General features: G+C 46.4%; 3 protein-coding genes across 3 annotated transcripts in view; 2 read left to right on the top strand and 1 right to left on the bottom strand.

Moving 5' to 3' along the window:
- Positions 1–22,432, bottom strand: part of LOC149435381 (uncharacterized) — a 97,434-nt gene that overhangs the window by 36,630 nt on the left and 38,372 nt on the right. The gene's annotated exons all lie outside the window — the stretch shown is intronic.
- On the top strand, positions 6,755–16,351 carry LOC149435383 (uncharacterized). Its single transcript, XM_089662710.1, has 7 exons — positions 6,755–6,829; positions 11,916–12,050; positions 12,137–12,260; positions 12,377–12,474; positions 12,564–12,791; positions 12,871–13,077; positions 16,334–16,351. The coding sequence occupies exons 1-7, from the start codon at positions 6,755–6,757 to the stop codon at positions 16,349–16,351; spliced, it is 885 nt and encodes a 294-aa protein (XP_089518836.1).
- LOC149435382 (uncharacterized) lies at positions 16,348–18,595 on the top strand. The gene has a single exon (XM_089662704.1). The coding sequence runs from the start codon at positions 16,348–16,350 to the stop codon at positions 17,326–17,328; it is 981 nt and encodes a 326-aa protein (XP_089518830.1). The 3' UTR covers positions 17,329–18,595.

Raw genomic sequence — 22,432 nt, 5'->3', positions numbered from 1 at the left:
CACTGGACAATTACACAACAATATGAAGCACACATACAACACAATTTGGGCACAATCACAGAACGGACATAAAACACCAACATATCACACTAACATGCACATGTAACAGAAAGGACCCCCTGCTGCATGCTTGCTGGGAGCAGTAATACCACAAAACATTGTACAGACCACATAACACAGATCTTACAACAGTTAACAATTAACCTAAGCCTTTCAGCACTGTAATAATTACCTCACGTGGAGGGGGGTAAAGCAATCACCACAGTACCTACAGCCCACAAATACTTACCTAACACTATGCAACAACTTTTACCCACTAAAACATATACCCGTTTAATTTTTGGTTGGAAGATTTTTAAACTTGACCAAATCCAGCCAACCAAAACCCACCCCTCTGCTGCTCTCCGCAGAGACAAACCCTCGTCTTTCACCCACAAAATCAAGAGTTTAGGACAAAAAACGAGGTCCTTGTTAAGCGGTATTTCTTGTTAGCTAACAGAGAGCGAAATCAGCCACACGAACACGCAAAAAGCGATCCTCTTAATGGCAGAGAGACCTGAAATGTGCCGGCATACTTTTTGCTAGTTCATGATGGCCATTCCCCCCTCGTTCTAGGTTAGCTACGCAAGAATACGCGTTAGTATCCACCAGGCTCGCCAAACTGTCTTGGAAATTCGCTTTACCGAATTTCTCCTTACCGTGAGTACTCGCAGTTGGATGCGCAGAAATCCCCCATAAAGCTGTGCGAATCTCGCTTACCACGACTGCAGCCAAACTACACGATTCCTGCCCATCCAAATACTTTGGTTCTGTTGAATTTGTGGGTGATTGGAGCTCCGTTACCCTGGAATGATCACACGACACTCTAGGGCTGGTTGCAACTCACATAAGGGCTGATTTTTGGCTCAGCTCTCTGTTTTATTAAGAATACACACATGCCCCCCACATGAATAAAGTCAATCCCTCCCACCGAACAATACAATGGGGATTGCTTATACAGAGGATGTACATTCCAATTGGAGCATAGCCTTTGCTATTATCTATCACTGGTCCTCCCCCATGAACCTTCTGAGGTCAGCAGACTTCCTCCCCTTCCCCCCTATGAGCCATCTGAGGTCATATTTCCTGTCCTACTAGCTTCTATTGGTATGTAAATTCTCTGCACAAGCACTCCCTAAAAATATCAGTCTGTACCTGGATGGGCCCGATACGATCTTTATTAAAACACATCCATCCCAGATACAGTTTCAAGTTAGTAATGGGTTGTAAGATATGCATAAGCCTACACGTGGAGTTCACACCGCTTGCGCATTGCGTTATGAAGCCCACGTGGTACCATGCTGCTGATATGTGGATACAGGCCCACGGTCTACTGACAGCAGCATTCGCATGGAATGCCGTGGTGGTATACACGCCGGTCTATAAGCGCAGATCTGCCATCTCATCCATTACCAAGCCGAGTACTGTAATACATACATTGTACATGCGCATGGCCCAATTGCAGCCTTCAGAGCTTTAATTAAGCCACACGAGAGACATATGAATAACACGAATACATGACACATTTAAAGTTCGACCAACAATACAAAATTTCCATGACACTCTTACCCGGTGATGTGAGGGGCGGCTGATTGTCCATCATGACGTCCTTGTAGAGATCCTTGTGTCCTTCTAAATATTGATATGTATCATCAACATGTGTGTATCATCATCTGCTGGAGATAAAAAAACATCACAGTGACAATGGAGGAAGAGGACGGACATGACGGGGGGTTACTGGGTGTAAATAGAACATAACATCTTATTACCTCCTCTGCTGCCAAATCCAGCAATGTCTCCGATCTGCTTCGCACCATATGGAACTTCCTGTCTTTATTCCAGATGACTTCCTGTCTGTTCCTGACATCACTTCCTATCAGTACCTGACATCACTTCCTGACTGTACCTGACATCACTTCCTATCTGTATTCCATAGAGAAGTCCTGTCTGGGTAGTAGAAATGAGATCCCCATCTTGTGGAGTTTAGAGGAACTGCAGCCCCGATAAACGTCCCCTAACCTCTTGCCGAACAGCCACTGCATTAAAATGGTGGCAGGGTGGCACAGCTTTTTTTTAAAACGTGCTCCACACTCCCAAGGTTTTTCTCGGGCAGGGGGGGTGTACGCACGCCCCCGCCAACTCGCGGCTGTCACCATTTGATCCCCGAGGGATCAATCATTCAGTTTCAGCCAGTGATGTCCGGCTGAAATCGGATGATCGGTCCCTGTCCTATCCTGTCCTTTGTTGACAGTTACACAGGACAGGATATGATGTCATTCTTCTCTGCCTGGGCACATTCCTTACCAGAGAGAGAAGACATACAAATTGTAAGTAAAACAGCACATACCCACAGTTAGAACACACCTAGGTCACATTTAACCCCCTGATCGGCCCCCCAGTTAACCCCTTCACTGCCCTGTCACCAGTGTCATTGATTATAGTGAACAGATTTTTACTGATCACTGTATTAGTGTCACTGGTGACTTCAGATAGCATTAGTGTCAGTTAGCGCCCCTCCCAGATAGCGTCAGATTGCCGCTAGTACACCAGTAATCACATTTGACCCCTTTATTGCCAGGAACACGCTCACTTGCACTCTAAACCTCCATTGCTAGTATAGTGTCTGAGCGGATCAATATCTTTGATCAGATTAGCGCTATACCAGCGTTCACACTACTATAGTATCCCCAAAAATGCAGCGTTAGCGGGATCAGCCCCGGCACCTGCCAGCACCTGCCTTTATCCCCTATGCCCCCCCTTCTCCCCCAGCAAGTGCAGTGTCAGTAGATAACTGTCACTTGATACATTACACACAAAACCGCAGTGTTCACAGAGTCAGGCCTGATCTCTGTTAGCACTTGTCGGTAAATTTTTTGTAGCGGTTCAAGCAGTCCCTGACAGCCAGGCGCTCTTTTTCCCGTGAGTCACACTAGGTACCTATAAATTTAGTGGCCAAAATGTCCAAGCAAAGGTACACTAGTGACGAGGCCTACAGGATTCTGAGCATGTCAGATGAGAGCGAAAGGGAAGACTCCCTGACAGAATCAGGCTCAGAATACAAATCTGTAGACAGCAGCGGCACCCTGACAGATCACTCAGATGACGGAGAAGAGGTTCCTGCTAAGGTCAGGCATACCCAACCCCGTTTCTCAGGTTGCTGAGGTGATACAAACGCATGATGACTCTCATATGCAGCAGAGTGCCAGTACTAGTGCCACACTACTTTTTGGTGAACTGGCGAGCACCAGCGGCCTAGTACATCCTGGTCTTTCACATACCAGCACTGCAGTATGACTTGGTGACATGGCGAGTCCCATAAGTGCAGTACAAGCTGGTGTGGTGGTGAGCACAAGTATTGTCCCGCAGCCACCAAAAATTTGCACACAGGCCCGTAGAGCCGATAGTATCCTTCCGGGTGTGCTTGCAAATCCTGATTGGCAGCCCACAAATTCTGCAGCACCCGTACTTCCCCAATTCACTGCCCAACCCAGAATTCAGGTGGAAACAGCAAATTTAACTCCTCCCCTTGATTTTTTGGAGCTGTTTTTCACGGAAGATCTCTATGCATTGATTGCGGATCAAAGCATTTTATATGCACAACAGTTTATCACCACCAACCCAAATTCAAACCTTGCCAGACTGTTCACATGGAAACCTATTACAGTTTCTGAATTTAAGTTTTTTTTGGGCCTAACCCTCAACATGGGTATTACTAAAAGAAATGAATTGCAGTTGTATTGGTCCGCAGACCCGATTCATCATACGCCGTGTTCTCTGCTGTCATGGCCAGGCATAGATATGAGAATATAATGCGATTTACGCATTTCAATGACAATACAATCTGTCATCCTCGGGGTGACCCTGAATTTGACCGGCTCCACAAAATTCATCCCCTTGTAAATCACCTTAACCAAAAATGTGCAGATGTCTATACTCCCCACCAAAAAAATCTGTGTTGATGAGTCCTTCATTCATTTTTTAGGCCACCTTGCATTCAAACTATTTCTCCCCAATAAGCTGGCCAGATATGGGGTCAAACCTGTATATCAGACCTGTGATTTGGGGGGGTTGGTGCTATCCTGGTATTTCAGGGCCTCCGAAACTGATAGGTAGTGAGGAAGTGAAATGAGGAGGTTATGCACCTGCAGGCTTTCAAAGTGGTCATTGGATTTCAGGCTCCCTGTCATGGAGTGCCTGCTCCTTGTCCAAACCCCCCCCGGTGCCTGTGTCTTTCCCGTGTCCCCTCACCCTCTCCTCATCCTGTTGCAGCCTTTGAAGATGGGCTGCACAGGATGAGGGGGGTCACCTCACCCCCCTGCCCCTCGTCACCTCCTCACATCCTCACGCAGCCTGTGAAGGCAGGCTGCGCAGGATGAGAAGGAAGTGACCCCTGTGGCGGACCTCTCACCTCTATGGACATATAGACAGAGAGAAGTGACACCCCACTGAGGGATTCTGGTGCGGGGCCGCTAACCCAGCGCTGCACACCCCTGGTGAGTGCAGTGCAGGGCACAAGAGTTTCCCGTGACTGTACTCTCAGACAGACAAAGGCTCTCAAGAGCATGGCCCCTGTCAAGGGACGTGCCTCATTGCCCGGCAACACGGCGTTGGGCTGGCCATTGCCGGGGCAACCTGGAAGCATCCCGCACAGCTTTTAAAAGGTCAGCTTGAGACCAGGCTTGCTCTCTTCCTCCCGCTGCTGTCCCTGGGGCCACCACAGTCATGGGAGGTCTGGGTGGGGCCCGGGCCTCTGCAGGCATCCCCACTGCGTGCTCTGCATGAGCCCCCTTACCACAGGTCAGACCCCATGGCTAAGACTCCTGCTGCTGTCCCTGGAGCCACTGTGGTTGTGGGAGGTCCGGGTGGGGCCTGGGCCTCTGCAGGCATCCCTGCTGAGTGCTCTGCATGAGCCCCCTCCTCAAAGGTCAGACCCATGGCCATGACTCCCGCTGCTGTTCCTGGCTGCTACGAGGGCCCCTGCTGCTGATTGTTGGGCCCTGGAGAAGCTGGCCACTGTGAGGGCCGCTGTCTGTTGCTGAGGGTCCCTGGGAAGCCATCCTGTCTGCAGATCACTGGTCCCCTGGGAAGCTGTCCCATCTGCTGATCATTGGGCCCCTGGGAAGCCATCCCATCTGCTGATCGTTGGGCCCCTGGGAAGCCATCCTGTCTGCTGATCGTTGGGCCCCTGGGAAGCCATCCTGTCTGCTGATCGTTGGGCCCCTGGGAAGCTGTACTGCCTGCTGACCGCTTTGTCCCTGGAAGCTGCCTGCTGCTGAGCGTCTGCAAGTCGCCTATCCCTCTGGAAGCCTCCTGCTGTTGAGCACCTGCAAGACACCTATCGTAAGTGTCCCTAGAAGCCATGAACTGTCCCTGTTGTGCGCACAGACCACCCGTGTCTTGAACTGTCCCTGGTGTGCGCACCGACCCCCGTGTCCTGAACTGTCCCTGTTGTGCGCACAAACTACCCGTGTCCTGAACTGTCCCTGTTGTGCGCACCGACCACCCGTGTCATGAACTGTCCCTGTTGTGTGCACAGACACCCAGGTCATGAACTGCCCCTACTACACGCCTAGACTACCCTTACTTGAACTGCCCCATGGCGTGCCCAGAGTATAGCTAACTGTGATGCCCCTGAGTGCTTGAGCCATCGCTACCCATTGAGTCCCCATGAGCCCGATGTCCCTAGAAAGCTGGGTGGGAACTGTGCTAGGCCAGACTCCACAGTTGGAGTCCCTTTGAGTCCCCGTGAGCCCGATGTCCCTAGAAAGCTGAGTGGGAGCTGTGCTAGGCCAGACTCCACAGTTGGAGTCCCGTTGAGTCCCTGTGAGCCTGATGTCCCTAGAAAGTTGGATGGGAGCTGTGCTAGGCCAGACCCCACAACTAAAGTCCCATTGGGTCCCCGTGAGCCTGTTGTCCTTAGTATGCTGTGTTGAGGCCAGACGCCAAAGCCAAGCTCCCCTTGAGTCCCCGTGAGCCCACTTACCGTGGGTGTCCCTACAAGCCGCATGTCGCGGAGTGCCATGAACTGTCCTGATTGAGTGTCTTTCAGAGTTCAATAAAGCTTTGTGTGTTTCCCATCTTCTTCATGGGTTCTGTCCTGCCTACGCTTCCGTTACACTCCCGTATGTAGCTAGGCTCCCAAAACGTCTCTCACATGTGGTATCCCCATACTCGGTAGAAGTAGCAGAATGTATTTGGGGTGTAATTCCACATTTACCCATGGCTTGTGGGAGCAGTATGTCATTAAAGTGACAATTTTGTGTAAAAAAAAAAACTTTTAGAAAAAAATAAATCTTCCCTGGACTCAACATGCCTTTCAGCAGATAGCTTAGGGTGTCTTCTTTCTGAAAAGGGGTCATTTGGGGGTGTTTGTACTGTCCTGGTATTTTAGCACCTCAAGAAATGTGATGGCAGTCAGAAAGTATAAGTTGTGTAAATTCCATTATCTATCCCATAGTTTGTAGATGATATAACTTTCACACAAACCAATTAATATGCAGTAATTGGGATTTTTTTTTACTAAAGACATATAGCAAAATACATGTTGGCCTAAATTTATGACAAAATTTGAGTTTATTGGATATTTTTATAACAGAAATGAGAAAATATTTTTTATCCAAAAGATAGAGAATTAAAGTTCCGATTTCCAGAATCCCATGGTTGGGAGTTTGGTTGTATGAGTTTGTTTTTGGAGTAGGTGGTAGAAGGTAGAGAGATGGGAGCTGGAAGGTGTAGAGCTGTTGAAGAGTGTTATGAGGCCCATGGGCTGAGTGTTCTCACACCAGTGCAGGTGAGGTAGCATATGTCTAATTCTGAGGAATTTGTAGAAATCTTTCTGGTCCAGAAAATAAGTGAGGCTGGGATCCTGAAACGTTCTTATGTACAGTAAGTGTTGTTCAGCAGATCTTTGACAGAGTAAATGCCCTTTGTGTACAAGTTTACAGGTATATATCTTCAGATAGGAGTTCCAATGTGAGAAGAGAAGGCATTGCAGAACTTTTTGCGGTATGTCCAAAGAGGATTACGCCAAAGAGTTCCACATTCATATGATTGGTGTTTTGGTGTCCAGGAATTCTGGTCAGTTTCTATCATTGCACCATGGAGAGTATTCTTCCCATCCACACTGCAGTGTAGTATGATGGCTGTAGGGTGGAGGATAGGAAGTGTCGGTCTCGGGAGGAGAAATAAAGCACAGCGGATCATAGGTACAGATCTATTGAATTTGGACACAGCTATGCCAGCAGACTAAAAAAGAGAGCAAATGGCAGAGTGATCCATCCCGGTTACAGTGTGTTTGTATCTATGATAAATGACAGGCTAAACCCACCTGGAGACTTTCTCCACACCTGGAGTGTGCTGAGTTCTTGGAGAACGTCTACACAGTGTTTCCAGATTGGCTTTATCACCCCAACGAGCTCGCTCCAGTTCATGGATGTCATCATTATGTTTGGAGGATCTCACCAGTCAGGAGCCTTTCCTGTCATCCTACATGTTCCCTTCTGAGGATTGTTCTATCCTTCCAAACAAATGTATGAAATCATGGATGAGTCCTCCTTCTATGTGATCTAGAAGATCTTCAATCACAATGTCTTTATGGATGAAGTGGATGGCCCAGTTTATATATTATTTATTGCTTTACAGCTTTATTCCCTCCAGGATTCATTCTTTATTTATAGAACCATTCAAGGAAGTGTTCTTACTGTGAGAGATCTCCACCACCATTCCTCTGTGACCATTACATCCTTGTCATTTATGTCTAACATCTTCATTATGAGTGGATTGATAGATATTTTTATGCATTAAAGAATATTTTTACATTTTCTTCACCAAAAAGATTTGATTTCAGAGGGAATCTGTTTTAATTTGTCTTCTATATGTAATAAAATATCTTTGTTAAAGTGTTGGTTCCATAAGAACTAGAATGATTTGTTCTTCCTTATCTTGTGTTATATTTGAATTTCCCTGGTAGCCGTGTAAGGCAGATATTTTACAGGAATGATTATTCAGGCTCCATTCACACCAATGCATTTTTTTTAGTGCTTTTTGCTTTTCTCAGAAACGCACAACAGTCCACTTAACATGGTTTCCTATGGGCCATGTTCACATCTAGGCTTTTTTGAGCTGCTGTGTTTTTGGAAAGGGCCCGGGACATTTTAAAAAGCAAAATGCAATATATATTTTCTACAATAGAGTTCAATGGAGAATCTCTTGAATTGTATGGTTGTGCATTTTTGCATTTTTATTCTGCCCAGGAAAAAAAAAATCCACTTTGAAAACTGAAAAAAACGCAAAATGCGCCACAAAGGTATCACAAACGTATCAAAGTGCAAGTGTACAATCCAAACGCACACGTTCCTGCATTAAAAATGGCTGTGCGTATAAGTGGGTGCTGCAGTGACCATCGGCTGGAACCAAACAGAATCAGCGAGGGAGAATGTCACCAGCACACCGAGGATCACCAATATGGGGCCAAACGTTTTAACAAATGATCACATAGTTACAGCAAGGCAATGCTTTGGAGACTCGCATGACTCCTCCGTCACATGCCTGATGAAGGCTTCCTGCGAGACTCTGATACATTGCCTTGCAGTAACTATGTGATCGTTCATTAAAACGTTTGGACCCATATTGGTGATCCTCGGTGTGCTGGTGACATTCTCCCTTGCAAACATATCAAAAACACATAAAAAACTCAAAATGAACTGCGAAAAGCACTGCAAAAAGAACAAAAAACAAACTACAAAGCTGTGAACAGAGCCTTACAGATGTTTCTCGGGGCTGCAGTTCCTCTGAGTTCCAGAAGGTGGTGATCTCACTTCTTCCCAGACAGGACTTCTCTATGGAAGACAGACAGGAAGTGATGTTAGGTAAAGACAGGAAGTGATGTCAGGCAGGAAGTTCCAGGTGGTTTTGAAGTATAAAATAGACGTTACCAGAAGTGGCAGCAGAGGAGGTAATAAGATGTTATTTCCTATTTACACCCAGTAACCCCCCGTCATGTCCATCCTCTTCCTCCATAGTCATGTCTGTCCTCTTCCTCCATAGTCACAGCTGTCCTCTTCCTCCATAGTTATGTCCATCCTCTTCCTCCATCATCATGTCCGTCCTCTTCCTCCATAGTCACGTCCGTCCTCTTCCTCCTTAGTCACGTCCGTCCTCTTCCTCCTTAGTCACGTCCGTCCTCTTCCTCCTTATTCACGTCCGTCCTCTTCCTCCATAGTCACGTCCGCCCTCTTCCTCCATAGTCACGTCCGTCCTCTTCCTCCATAGTCACGTCCGTCCTCTTCCTCCATAGTCACGTCCGTCCTCTTCCTCCTTAGTCACGTCCGTCCTCTTCCTCCATAGTCACGCCCGTCCTCTTCCTCCATAGTCACGTCCGCCCTCTTCCTCCATAGTCACGTCCGCCCTCTTCCTCCATAGTCACGTCCGCCCTCTTCCTCCATAGTCACGTCCGCCCTCTTCCTCCATAGTCACGTCCGCCCTCTTCCTCCATAGTCACGTCCGTCCTCTTCCTCCATAGTCACGTCCGTCCTCTTCCTCCATAGTCACGTCCGTCCTCTTCCTCCATAGTCATGTCCATCCTCTTCCTCCATAGTCACTGTGACATCTTTTATCTCCAGCAGATGATGATACACACATATATAGTGTGGGAACCCAGATGAACCCCTTCAGGGGCAGAACATTCCCCCACTTCCGGGGCCGGAACATTCTCCTCATTGTGGAGATAAATTCTAGTAATATGGTCCTCTAAACAAACAGCACTGACAATAAATAGACAAGACAAGGACCATCCTGACCATACATGGCCTACAAAGGGCAATGATGACACTACACAGGCAGCCAATGGGCAATCATTACACTATGCAGCCAACACAATGATGGAGTGCCGGGGTCAGGAGTATGGAGCATAGAGCCCCTTACATTGCTGCTCAGGAGGAAGGAAACATTCCCCAGCCGGCCATGAAGAATATGTTCCATCGTTGGTGTCAGAGGTAGGAAAATACTGAGGGGTCTGAGGGAAGTAGAGGAGCTGAGGGGTCTCTGAGGAAGTAGTGGGACTAAAGAACTCTGGATCCTCTGAGGGTTTCCTGCATCTGAAGGACTCTGGGACCTCTGAGGAGGAGGAGCTGAAGAGCTTTGGGATCCTGTTAGGAAGTAATAGGGCTGAACAACTCTGAGAGGTTAGTGGGGCTGAAGGACTGTGGGGGCCTCTGAGGGGGTATTTAGGCTGCAAGGCACTGAGGTAAGAGGGGGCTTTAGGTCTCATAGGAACTCTTGGTCTCTGATGGTCCTCCCACCCCACCTTCACTTACTTTTCTGACCTCCTTAAAGATCTCCTGCCAGCACGTGTAGGAAGTCTTCACCTCTCCATCTCACTGGTCAAGACACAAAATAGAACAAAGAAGGACACTTGGTCCTTGGGGAGGTCTGTATGCATAGCATTAATGCTTAATGGGCGGACAGTCCAATACCTTCCCATACCACAGAATCTGGCAGTGCCCGGTGTTGGAAGTCAGAGCCAGAAAAAGCCACTGCGACTGTACAATGTCCTGGAAATGTCAGAATACTTGGCAACAAAGAGATCAAACCCTTCCCCCTGCTGTCCTCCTCCTACCCACACATAGATGAGATGAGAACAGGCTCCTCCCCCACAGCTCTCTACTCCACCAGCACCATCCTCCTGCTACCCAATCCCTTCTCTTACTGAAGAGAGTGACAGTGACATCACTCCTGTCAGTCAGCAGGCTGCCGGAGATTGGAGCCTTGCAGCTGGAGTTCTGCCAATTATCCTGATTATCCAGCAACTCCGGCCAAAAGTCATCAAGTTCCCCTTCCTGGACCTCATGATGAGCCGACATTGACCTCACAGCACTGCCTCAGAGCAAACTAGTCAAAGGAAGGATCAGATTTATCATTCCTTGTCTGCAGATCTAAAACTCATCAAAACCAGTTCAGAGACCAAACAAACCCAACAGAGAAAAGGGGATTTCTGATCTGACAGGTCAAGAGGGTCCCGGGACCTTGAAAATTTAGTAAACCCTAAACAGTCCAAACTAAATGTCTTCCCATGGGGGGAGTAGTTCTTCAATGTCTAGCAACCCTCCTATTCCCCCCTCACATCCACATCCTATTATTGTGTGACCAATACCATCCAAATCATTCTTACTTTCATTTCCCAAAGTTATCCGTCTACAAGGAGACCTGTATAGATCACATGATGGCACCAATGAGGATGGAGGAGGACCGGAGTCACATGACTGAGAAGATACTAAACCTCACCCTGGAGATCATCTACCTGCTGACCGGAGAGGTGAGGAGGATTCTGGGAGGTCACATGACATCACTCTTATCTCTATTAATAAAACACAGACCTGACCGGAGAGGTGAGGAGGATTCTGGGAGGTCACATGACATCACTCTTATCTCTATTAATAAAACACAGACCTGACCGGAGAGGTGAGGAGGATTCTGGGAGGTCACATGACATCACTCTGATCTCAATTAATAAAACACAGACCCGACCGGAGAGGTGAGGAGGATTCTGGGAGGTCACATGACATCACTCTTATCTCTATTAATAAAACACAGACCTGACCGGAGAGGTGAGGAGGATTCTGGGAGGTCACATGACATCACTCTTATCTCTATTAATAAAACACAGACCTGACCGGAGAGGTGAGGAGGATTCTGGGAGGTCACATGACATCACTCTGATCTCAATTAATAAAACACAGACCCGACCGGAGAGGTGAGGAGGATTCTGGGAGGTCACATGACATCTCTCTTATCTCTATTAATAAAACACAGACCTGACCGGAGAGGTGAGGAGGATTCTGGGAGTCTAACATGATATTCCTATTGGTTCCCCAATACAGAGATTTCCTCCTCTGAAGTCAGGTGATCATATGACCATCACAGTGCCTCCATGTGACTCCCTAAAGCCTGAGAGACACAACATGCAGAAGATTCTAGAAGTCACCAAGAAGATGATGGAGCTGCTGACAGGAGAGGTGAGCGGTGCCGGGAATTCTGGGACATTCTCCAGTAACAGACAAGGGATGTGTCTGGATGGTGACTGTATCATTGTGTGTGTCAGGTTCCTATAAGGTGTCAGGGTGTCACTGTCTATTTCTCCATGGAGGAGTGGGAGTATTTAGAAGGACATAAGGATCTCTACAAGGACGTCATGATGGACAATCAGCCGCCCCTCACATCACCGGGTAAGAGGAGACTTTATTGTAAAGGAGAGAGCAGTACGGAGGATCCACCTAGATCCCCCATCATCTGATAAACACATAGAAACAATGGATTCAGTCAGTGTGTGTGTTTCCTACAGATGGATCCAGTCATGGGAACCCACCAGAGAGATGTCCCCGTCCTCTGTATTCCCGGGATTCCACACAGGAAGGTCACACCATCCCTCACCATCATCAGGTAGATGAGGAACAATCACAGATAGTATCATTAGGATCTGTACATTATCTGCATTGTTACCATTGATGTCATTTTTATTATATATTCAGAGTGGAAACCTGAGAGATCCTAAAGTTGAGGTTAAAGAAGAGATAAAAGAGGAGGAGGATGAGGATGGGGGGATGGAGGAGTCAGAGCTTCTAAAAGAACACAAAGATCTGTACCAGGACACCATGGTGGAGTCATCCAGCTACAGGAACTCATCAGAGAGATGTCCCCGTCCTCTGTATTCCCGGGATTCCACACAGGAAGGTCACACCATCCCTCACCATCATCAGGTAGATGATGACAATTATTGGTAGTTGTGATTTATACACAGCATGTTTGTTACAATTAATGTTTTATTATATCTTTCAGAGTGGAATCCTCGGGGATGATAATATTGATGTTAAAGAAGAGATAAAAGAGGAGGATGAGGAGTATGGAGTGATGGAGGAGTTTTCAGAAGGACACAAGGATATGATGGAGCCACCTAATACCAGGAACCCACCAGAGAGATGTCCCCATCCTCTGTATTCCCGGGATTCCACACAGGAAGGTCACTCCATCCCTCCCCATTGCAAGGTCGGTGGGATGGAGCATCTAGAACATGGACTTGTAGAGACAATGTGTGGAGTTCTTTTATGTGACCTTACATTTTACAGATGATATTTTCTCTCATTTCCTTGATTTAGAGTGGAGATCCAATCGATATAGAATTTGAGGTGAAAGCAGAAGAAGAAGAGGCGTATGTGAGGGATGATCAGCAGTCTATGGAGGAGGATGGAATAACGGGGACATTTATAGAGGAGGACACTCCTACAGAGATCAGCACAGGTGGGTCATGAACACTAAATCCATTCCTCCACCCATACTGCTCACTGATTGGTCCAGAGTAGGGCGGGGACTGGGTGATATCAGCCTGTAATCCCCTGGTCACTTTCCTGAGCTGTGTTCCCCGTCCTGTATTCCTGGATTTCTCTCGGATAATCTTCCTTCTCTGTGCTGCAGACACAATTTATGTATCTAGACTGGATTTATGGAGGTTCTGGGGTTCAGCTGGCAGCAAAATATTGATTTTCACTATAGACATTACTAGACCTAGACACCTGGGGTATGAGTCTACTGTCTTCTTCCCCATGTCTGGGTCTAGTAAGATGTTTGACAGAATATTTCTCCCAGGGTTCCTTGCTCTGTTGTCTGCTGGCTGTGCCGGGTGGAGGGATATGTCTGTAGTGTCTCAGACCCAAGTCACTGAGTGCAGTCTCAGGAGATGGGAGGCAGCGGTGTGGGATCTCTGCAACTTGTCTACAGTAAACATTTAATCTTCCAATGATTACTGAATACCAATATTATGAGTCCTGAGCCTTACACTGTATAATTTATATTGTACATTACATACTCCTGACCCCTGCACTATATACTGTATGTTGTACATTACATACTCCTGACCCCTGCACTATATACTCTATGTTGTACATTCCATACTCCTGACCCCTGCACTATATACTCTATGTTGTACATTCCATACTCCTGACCCCTGCACTATATACTCCATGTTGTACATTACATACCCCTGACCCCTGCACTATATACTCTATGGTGTACATTACATACTCCTGACCCCTGCACTATATACTCTATGGTGTACATTACATACTCCTGACCCCTGCACTACATAATTTACAGTTGTGTTCAAAATAATAACAGTCAGACATCACTAACCGGATCAGTCACTGTTTTTCGTAGAAATGATACTTCTACATGGCAAATAATTTCCTAGCAGGTGTAGTAGAGTCATAGAAATCCAACAGACCCAACAGTCATGACATGCATGCTGCTGATTCTGTGTCATTGAATCACTCATTGAAAGGGACATGTTCAAAATATTAGCAGTGTGGAGTTCTATTAGTGAGGTCATTCATTCTTTGAAAAACAGGTGGCAATTATTGCCCTTATTTAAGGAAGGAAGGCAGCAAATGTTGCACATGCCGGTTACAGTGCATTTCTCTCTGAAATTCTGAGGAAAATGGGTCGTTCTAGACATTGTTCAGAACAGCGTACCTTGATTAAAAAGTTGATTGGAGAGGGGAAAACATATAAAGAAGTGCAGAAAATGATCGGCTGCTCAGCTAAAATGATGGCAAATGCTTTAAAATGGCAACCAAAACCTGAAAGACGCGGAAGAAAGCGAAAAACTACCATTGGAATGGATAGAAGAATAGCCAAAATGGGGCGGACTCAGCCAACAATCAGCTCCAGGAAGATGAAAGAAGGTGTGACGTTCCCTGTGAGGACTCAGCCAACAATCAGCTCCAGGAAGATGAAAGAAGGTGTGACGTTCCCTGTGAGGACTGTTACAATTAGAAGACGCCGATGTGAAGCCAAGCTATCTGCAAGAAGTCCCCGCAAAGTTCCACTGTTGGGAAAAAGACGTGCTGAAGAGGTTACAATCTGCCAAAGAGCACATTGACTGGCCTAAAGAGAAATGGGGCAACATTTTGTGGACTGATGGAAGTAAGATTGTTCTTTTTGGGTCTAGTGGGCGGAGACAGTTTGTCAGACGACCCCCAAACACTGAATTCATCCACAGTACACTGTGAAGACCGTGAAGCATGGTGGTGCAAGCATCATGATATGGGGATGTTTCTCATACTACGGTGTTGGGCCTATTTATCGCATACCAGGGATCATGGATCAGTTTGAATCCATCAGAATACTTGAAGAGGTCATGCTGCCTTATGCTGAAGAGGAAATGCCCTTGAAATGGGGGTTCCAACAAGACAACGACCCCAAACACACCAGTAAACGTGCAACATCTTGGTTCCAGACCAACAAGATGGACGTTATGGAGTGGCCAGCCCAATCCCCGGATCTTCATCCAATAGAAAACTTGTGGGGTGACATAAAAAATGCCGTTTCTGAGGCAAAACCAAGAAATAGAGAAGAACTGTGGAATGTGGTCCAATCATCCTGGGCTGGAATACCTGATCACAGGGGCCAGAAGTTGGGTGACTCCATGCAACACAGATGTACAGCAGTTCTCAGAAACAGTGCGACTACAACCAAATATTCATGAAGTCATTCAAAGGAAAGCAAAATCTTCAAACATTTCTCAGTTTATATAGTGAATGTTGGAGTTTGTAAAGAAGAATACAAACACTGCCATTTTTTTGAACCGTCTAATATTCACTTTTCTTCCATTTTTTTAGAGGAACACAAATTTGATGTATTTTTCTTCATGTTGTGATTTGGAATAGAATGTGTCGTGTTCCCAATGCATTTGTGTGGATGGAAATAAAAGGATTAGAAGGATTTTCAGCTTTAGTCACTTTTTTCAACACACTGCTATTATTTTGTACACAACTCTATGTTATAAATTGCATACCACTGCTATATATTCTCTTTTGTTCCCCCCATTTCCTCCCAGCTGGACATTTTATATCGGATGATGTGATTGGAGCACAGACTTTTACATGGTGATAATAATGTGATAACATCCTCCAACTTTGGACCCTTAAACAGAAAGTGATAATGAGGGAGGAGTCACTACCCCAATGATGGTGGTCTTCAGGATCAGTCCAGTCTTCATCTTGGTTGTTCTCCCCTCATCCTCACTCTCTGACCTCTGGTGGGGCTCAGCCCCGCTGTTCTTCATGACTAAATCATGGAATAAATAAGGAAGTGCAGTACTTCTTGTGTTGGGAAGATGGCGATGAGTGATAGAGGGGGTGGGGACCCTCGTCCTATAATCCCCTCAGCTGCCTGATGTGGGCGGAGTCCTGGTTTGGGGGAACCAATCAGCTCCTGTCTAGTAATCCTCTTTGTCTTTGTATTTTAGTCCATGGCCGGGAGATGAGGAAAACCTCTGAGGATTGTCTCACTTTGTCTCCAGACTGGAAAGTAGAAGATGAGGACATCACACAGTATAGTCCAGGAGAAAACCCGGCTCCCTCCAATGTCCATCCGGCACCACCCAGTGTAGATGGACCATCGGATTCCTCGTATTCTGAGGAACCTCAGACTGTGCGGGACCAGGCCAGCCTTCCAACAGGGAAGAGCTTCTCCTGTACTGAGTGCGGGAAGTGGTTCTATTATAAATCTCATCTTAATTTGCATATAAGATCTCACACGGGGGAGAAGCCGTATTCCTGTGCTGAGTGCGGAAAATGTTTCCATTATAAATACAATCTTAAAGTTCATAAAAGATGTCACACGGGGGAGAAGCCATATTGCTGTTCTGAGTGCGGGAAATGCTTTTCACAGAAGTCACATCTTTACACACATCAGAGATCTCACACGGGGGAGAAGCCATATTCCTGTCCTGAGTGTGGGAAATGTTTTGGATTAAAATCACATCTTGTCACACATGAAAGGCTTCACACAGGGGAAATAAGTTATTCCTGTCATGTGTGTGGAAAATGTTTTACACAGAAGTCTAATCTTTACAAACATCAGAGATCTCACACAGGGGAGAAGCCGTATGCCTGTCCTGATTGCGGGAAATGTTTTTCAGTGAAGTCCCATCTTTACAGCCATCAGAGATCTCACAAGGGGGAGAAGCCGTATTCCTGTCCTGAGTGCGGGAAATGTTTTTCACAGACGTCCATTCTTTCTAAACATCAGAGATCTCACACAGGGGAGAAACCATATTCCTGTCCTGAGTGTGGGAAATTTTTTTCACAGAAGTACCATCTTTCTAGACATCAGAGATCTCATACGGGCGAGAAGCCATATTCCTGTTCTGAGTGTGGGAAATGTTTTTCAAGGAACTTCAATCTTTCCATTCATCAGAGATCTCACACGGGGAAGAAACAACTTTCCTGTCCTAAGTGAGGGAATTGTTTGTCACTTAAGTCCTGTCTTCCTGTACATCAGGGGTCCCACACAATCCTGGAGGTGTATTAGTGCCTTGAGTGTGGGAAATGTCTTCTAGATGAATGTTGCTGGACATCCCAGCTCTCATGTGGGGAAGAAGCACACCCTGATATACACCTCAGATATACTCCATGGCTGATCTTCATCATGGAAGAAACAGTTCATAAGGAGATCAGAGGTCCCCAAAAGACATGGATGAAGTGTGGGACCGGGTTGGCCATTGATGGCAGGAGAAGAATATAAATGGATTGTGAAATGCTCTGTAATGATGGAAAACATTCCCCCGGCTCAGCAAATCTAATGACATCGGTGTTTTAGCCCCATTCACAGAGAAGGAATGGACAGGAGATAAAATCTCTCATACAGACAGAATGGTCATGTGACTTTATAAAGAGGAACGCCAGAAAATCACATCAATCAAATCTTCCAATGTGTTCTGTGCAATCTGCGTACACATGGGGGGAGGGGCAGACCCAGGGGCATCCAGTGAGAACACAGAGGGGGGCTGGCTTACCATGGTAGGCAGGAAGTGTCATAGACCCGAGCACCAGCATGTCCACCGGCTTCCATAAACAAGGGAGCTGGCCCAGCACAGAACTCCTGAGAAGACTTACTTGACGCCACTTTCCTGCTCCACTTTCCATCCAGCCAGTGATGGTCCTGCCGCCATTTGTTTTATTATTGGTGTATACTCTGATCAGCAGGAATCATTTCTCCTGAAGAAGTGAGCGCTGCACCACGAAACGCGTGGAGATGGATGACGCTGCTGGATCCTCCTTATGGTGCTCAGAATTCTGTCCCACGGTGATTGTTGTCCAGGAATTGTCCATTGATGGACTTTGTGAGAGATTTCATGGCCTTGTACACCTGCTGGGAGGGTTGTATGATTTCTACGCTGATTGGGAAGAAAACATTGGAAGATCTTTATTGATGTTTTTCTGGAGTTCCTCTTTATAAAGTCCCATGAGTCCCATTGTGTCTGTATGAGAGATTTCATCTAGGGTAAGGACTGACCTACACCCCATCCATGCACACTTACCTCTCTGGATCTGCTAAGGAATGGACATGCACTTTCACCAGGTGAATCGTTCTACACATTCTTTATGAATAGACCCCCAAATGTCAGGAGACGTTTCTATAAAGACGGGAAGTATGGAGCAGAGAAATGAAGAGACCTCCCAGCAATGTTATTACCAGGCTGCAGCTAGGGGGAGCTCTAATGTCACCCCAGCAGAGTGATCCCATCTAGCCCACATTAACCCTCTCACTGCCAGAGCTGTTTCTGCATGATTTTGCACACATGGGAAAATGCAGATTTTGGTCCTGAAGATGAGATAAACCCCCAAACATCTATTCTGTGACATCAGAGGCCCTGGAGAATAAAATGGTGGTGATTGTTAAGGTGTTCCCCGTACACAGATTCCCCTTCATATCCGCCTTTATTTCCTCCTTTCCCCCATTTTCTATGTTGGGATCTTTTCTACAATACTTTGTTATAATAATGGAACACGTTGTGTATTGTATTGTACACCAATAATAATGACTCCGCCCCCACATTCCAGACAAGGGATCTTCCTGACCAATCGGATTCCTTCCTTTACTATTTCCTGATTTTTATGCTTCAATCTTGTTAAATGTAAAATTATAATAAAACATTTATTGAACAAAAACTATTGTGTGTGTCGGTGCAATGAGGGCAAACTTCAATATAGAACATTGCTCCTCGGTGACACCTCACACCCTTCAATAATGGCGCAGAGTGCGGGGGTCAGCAGTATATCATATACAGCCCACCATACAGAGTGCAGAGGGGGGCTGTAGTGTGCCCCCCCTCCTGATCCATACCAGGCCACATGTCCACAACATGAGGGTCACCTTACCAGGGGTGATTCCCCCAGGCATAGCACCTTGTCACCTTGGCTGGTGATCTGTAGGTGGGGGTCATATTGGATTCTGGAAACCCCCTTTAATAACAAGGGGCCCCCATATACCGTCCCCCATGTGAATGAGTATGGGGTATATAGTACCTGACAATAGCACCAGCCCAATGACAGCTCCCTAAACTGTCATCATCTACATAAGTGAAGGGACAGGGATGGTGGGACCTTATTACCCAAATGTGACCAGTGACCATATTTGGTCAGTGATGTCACTGCTATCCCCGCCCCCTTCCTTACGTGACAGAGATTCCCAATGACATCACTGATTCCTGGGGGTGTGGCCGCTGTACCCATCCATGTCTTCCTCAGGCACCAGTGACAGCGGGAAGCTGTTATATATAGAAGTGGTAGAAATGTCTCTTCTACATGTGATGATCGGCTCCTGCAAAACACGGGACCGGAACAGGCAAAGTTTGGTTTGTACTGTCGTCTCATCCCTACTCTCCGACAACTAAACCCAGAGATCATCCCAAGTGGTCATTGTATTTGTCCCTTACATTGGTGACCAATGGGAGAAGGACCCCTTATATCAGTGGTTAGTGTAGTGGTCCCTTACATTGGTGACCAATGGGAGAAGGACCCCCTTATATCAGTGGTCAGTGTAGTGGTCCCTTACTTTGGTGACCGATGGGAGAAGGACCCCATTATATCAGTGGTCAGTGTAGTGGTCCCTTACTTTGGTGACCAATGGGAGAAGGATCCCCCTGATATCAGTGGTTAAATTATTGGAACTTTACATTAGGGACCAATGGGAGAATTCCCTTATATCAGTGGTCAGTATAGTGGTCCCTTACATTGGTGACCAATGGGAAAAGGACCCCTTATATCAGTGGTCAGTGCAATGGTCCCCTACATTGGTGACCAATGGGAGAAGGACCCCTTATATCAGTGGTCAGTGTAGTGGTCCCTTACTTTGGTGACCAATGGGAGAAGGACCCCATTATATCAGTGGTAAGTGTAGTGGTCCCTTACTTTGGTGACCAATGGGAGAAGGATCCCCCTTACATCAGAGGTTAAATTATTGGTACTTTACATTAGGGACCAATGGGAGAATTCCCTTCTATCAGTGGTCAGAGCAGTGGTCCCTTACATTTGTGACGGATTGGAGAATTTCTGACTGATTGGAAGACCTCAGTTATGAGGAATGACTACAAACATGACATGTATTCTCCTTGGAGACGAGATGCTTCAGAGGAGATATGATAATGATATAGAAATATATTTGTAACATAAATGTGGGAGTCGGGTAGTTCTGCCAGTAGCTGAGATGTGACGTGATCTGTAGAAGGATGTGATTGTAGATCTAGTTTCATTCCGTGTTATTAGAGATTCAGTATTCAGTCATCAGTCAGAGACATATGGTCACCAATTAGCATGTGAAAGGACAGAGCTGCTTCTAGGCCAGGAGAGACACCGAGATGCCAATAGAACTCATCCATGTAGACATGGATTTCCCACCTTCCTGAACCTGAAACAAGAGCTGTAGGCTGATCAGGAGAAGGCTCCAAAATGTCTGCCAGCTCTGATTTATACCAACAGATCAGAGGAATCTATTTCATCTCTCATAAAAGCTAAAATATTAGTTGCAGAGAGATGAAAATACTTCTGATTGGACACATTTTAGGCTCCATGTCCATATAAAACTGAATATGTATTCTCTGTAGAATCCCGGGGAAACACACAAAAATGGCACCTGATTGTGACAGCTGAACAGTGATTGGTACTGTCACGATCAGACTGATGCGCTGGTGTCAAAAATCCTATCTCTGACCCAACGATCAGAGTCATTCCTGGCCCATTGGATCCAGGTCACTTCAGAACACAGAACGTCCTGTAGGCTGATACAGAAACATCCCCCAGGGTTGATTGGACAAGGGCTAAAGTCCCACCCACATTAAAATTTCAATAAATTGAGGAGCCTGAGATATGGACGGGGTGATTCCTATGGAACCAGTACAATTGGGGAATTGCAGACAATTCTGACATGCTTCTGTCACAGGATAAACCTCGATAACGTTTATTTCTGTTTTTATCCCTTTTATTTTCCTAGTGAATAGCCAACTCTGTGGGTCTTCTTGTCTTTTTTGTAATTCCTTTTCTTTGTATATATTTTATGCACCGCTCACTTCCAGGATAATAAATCTAAAATTAATAAGTGACATGGGGGAAGTGTGGGTGCTGCAGAATTTGAGGACTGTCAATCAGGATCTGCAAACACACAATCCGGAAGGACGCTATGGGCTCTACGGGCCTGTGTGCAAATTCTTGGTGGCTGCGGGATGCTACTAGTGCTAGTCGCCTCACCAACTTGGACTGCTCTTCTGGGACTCACCACATCCTCATGAGATGCTGCAGTGCTGGTGTGTAAAAGGCCAAGATATACTAGGCTGCTGGTGCCCAGCAGCTCACAAACAGGTAGTGCAATAGTTGTTCTGGCACTCTGCTGCATATGACAATAATCATGCATTTTTAGCAGCTCAGCAACCTAGGCAGGGAGTCGGGTACACCTGACCTTAGCAGGAACCTCTTCTCCATCATCTGAGCTATCTTTCAGGATGCCACAGCTTTCTACAGGTTTGTATTCTGATCCTGATTCTGACAGTGAGAACCCCCCTTCATTCTCCTCTGACATGCTCGGAATCCTGTAGGCCTCTTCACTAGTGTACTTTTCTTTGGACATTTTGGCCACTAAAGTTATAGGTATGTAGTGCGACTCGCAGGAAAAAGAGCACCTGGCTGTCAGGGACTGCTTGAACCGCTACAAATAAAATTTACCTGCAAGTGCTAGCAGAGATCAGGCCTGATTCTGCTAATGCTGCGGTTTTGTGTGCAATGTATCAGAGGGGACAGTGATCTATTGACACTGCACTTGGGGGGGCTGAATGCAAGTACTGGAGGGTATCAAGGCTGATCCTGCAAACGCTGCATTTTTGGGGACACTATACTATTGTGGATGCTAGTATAGTTCTGATCAAAGATACTGATCCCTTCAGACACTATACTAGCAATGGCAGTTATAGTGTGTCTGTGATAGTGGGTCAGGCAATCAGAGAGATAGCTGTGGATGGTGGTAATGTGGTGGACAATCTGATGCTATCTGGGAGGGACACTGATGCTATCTG

This window comes from Staurois parvus, unplaced genomic scaffold (genome assembly GCF_062004578.1).
Source record: "Staurois parvus isolate SC_StPar_1 unplaced genomic scaffold, SC_StPar_1.0 ptg001525l, whole genome shotgun sequence".
In the NCBI taxonomy this organism is placed as follows: domain Eukaryota; kingdom Metazoa; phylum Chordata; class Amphibia; order Anura; family Ranidae; genus Staurois; species Staurois parvus.
The sequence above is the reverse complement of the archived record's forward strand: the minus strand, read 5'-3'. Positions and strand labels throughout refer to the sequence as shown.

Coding starts and splice junctions, on each gene's coding strand:
- LOC149435383 (XM_089662710.1), top strand. CDS start 6,755: ATGGGAGCTGGAAGGTGTAGAGCTGTTGAAGAGTGTTATGAGGCCCAT. Junction 12,261..12,376: donor GCCGCCCCTCACATCACCGG/GTAAGAGGAGAC, acceptor TGTTTCCTACAG/ATGGATCCAGTCATGGGAAC. Junction 12,792..12,870: donor CCATCCCTCACCATCATCAG/GTAGATGATGAC, acceptor TATATCTTTCAG/AGTGGAATCCTCGGGGATGA.
- LOC149435382 (XM_089662704.1), top strand. CDS start 16,348: ATGAGGAAAACCTCTGAGGATTGTCTCACTTTGTCTCCAGACTGGAAA.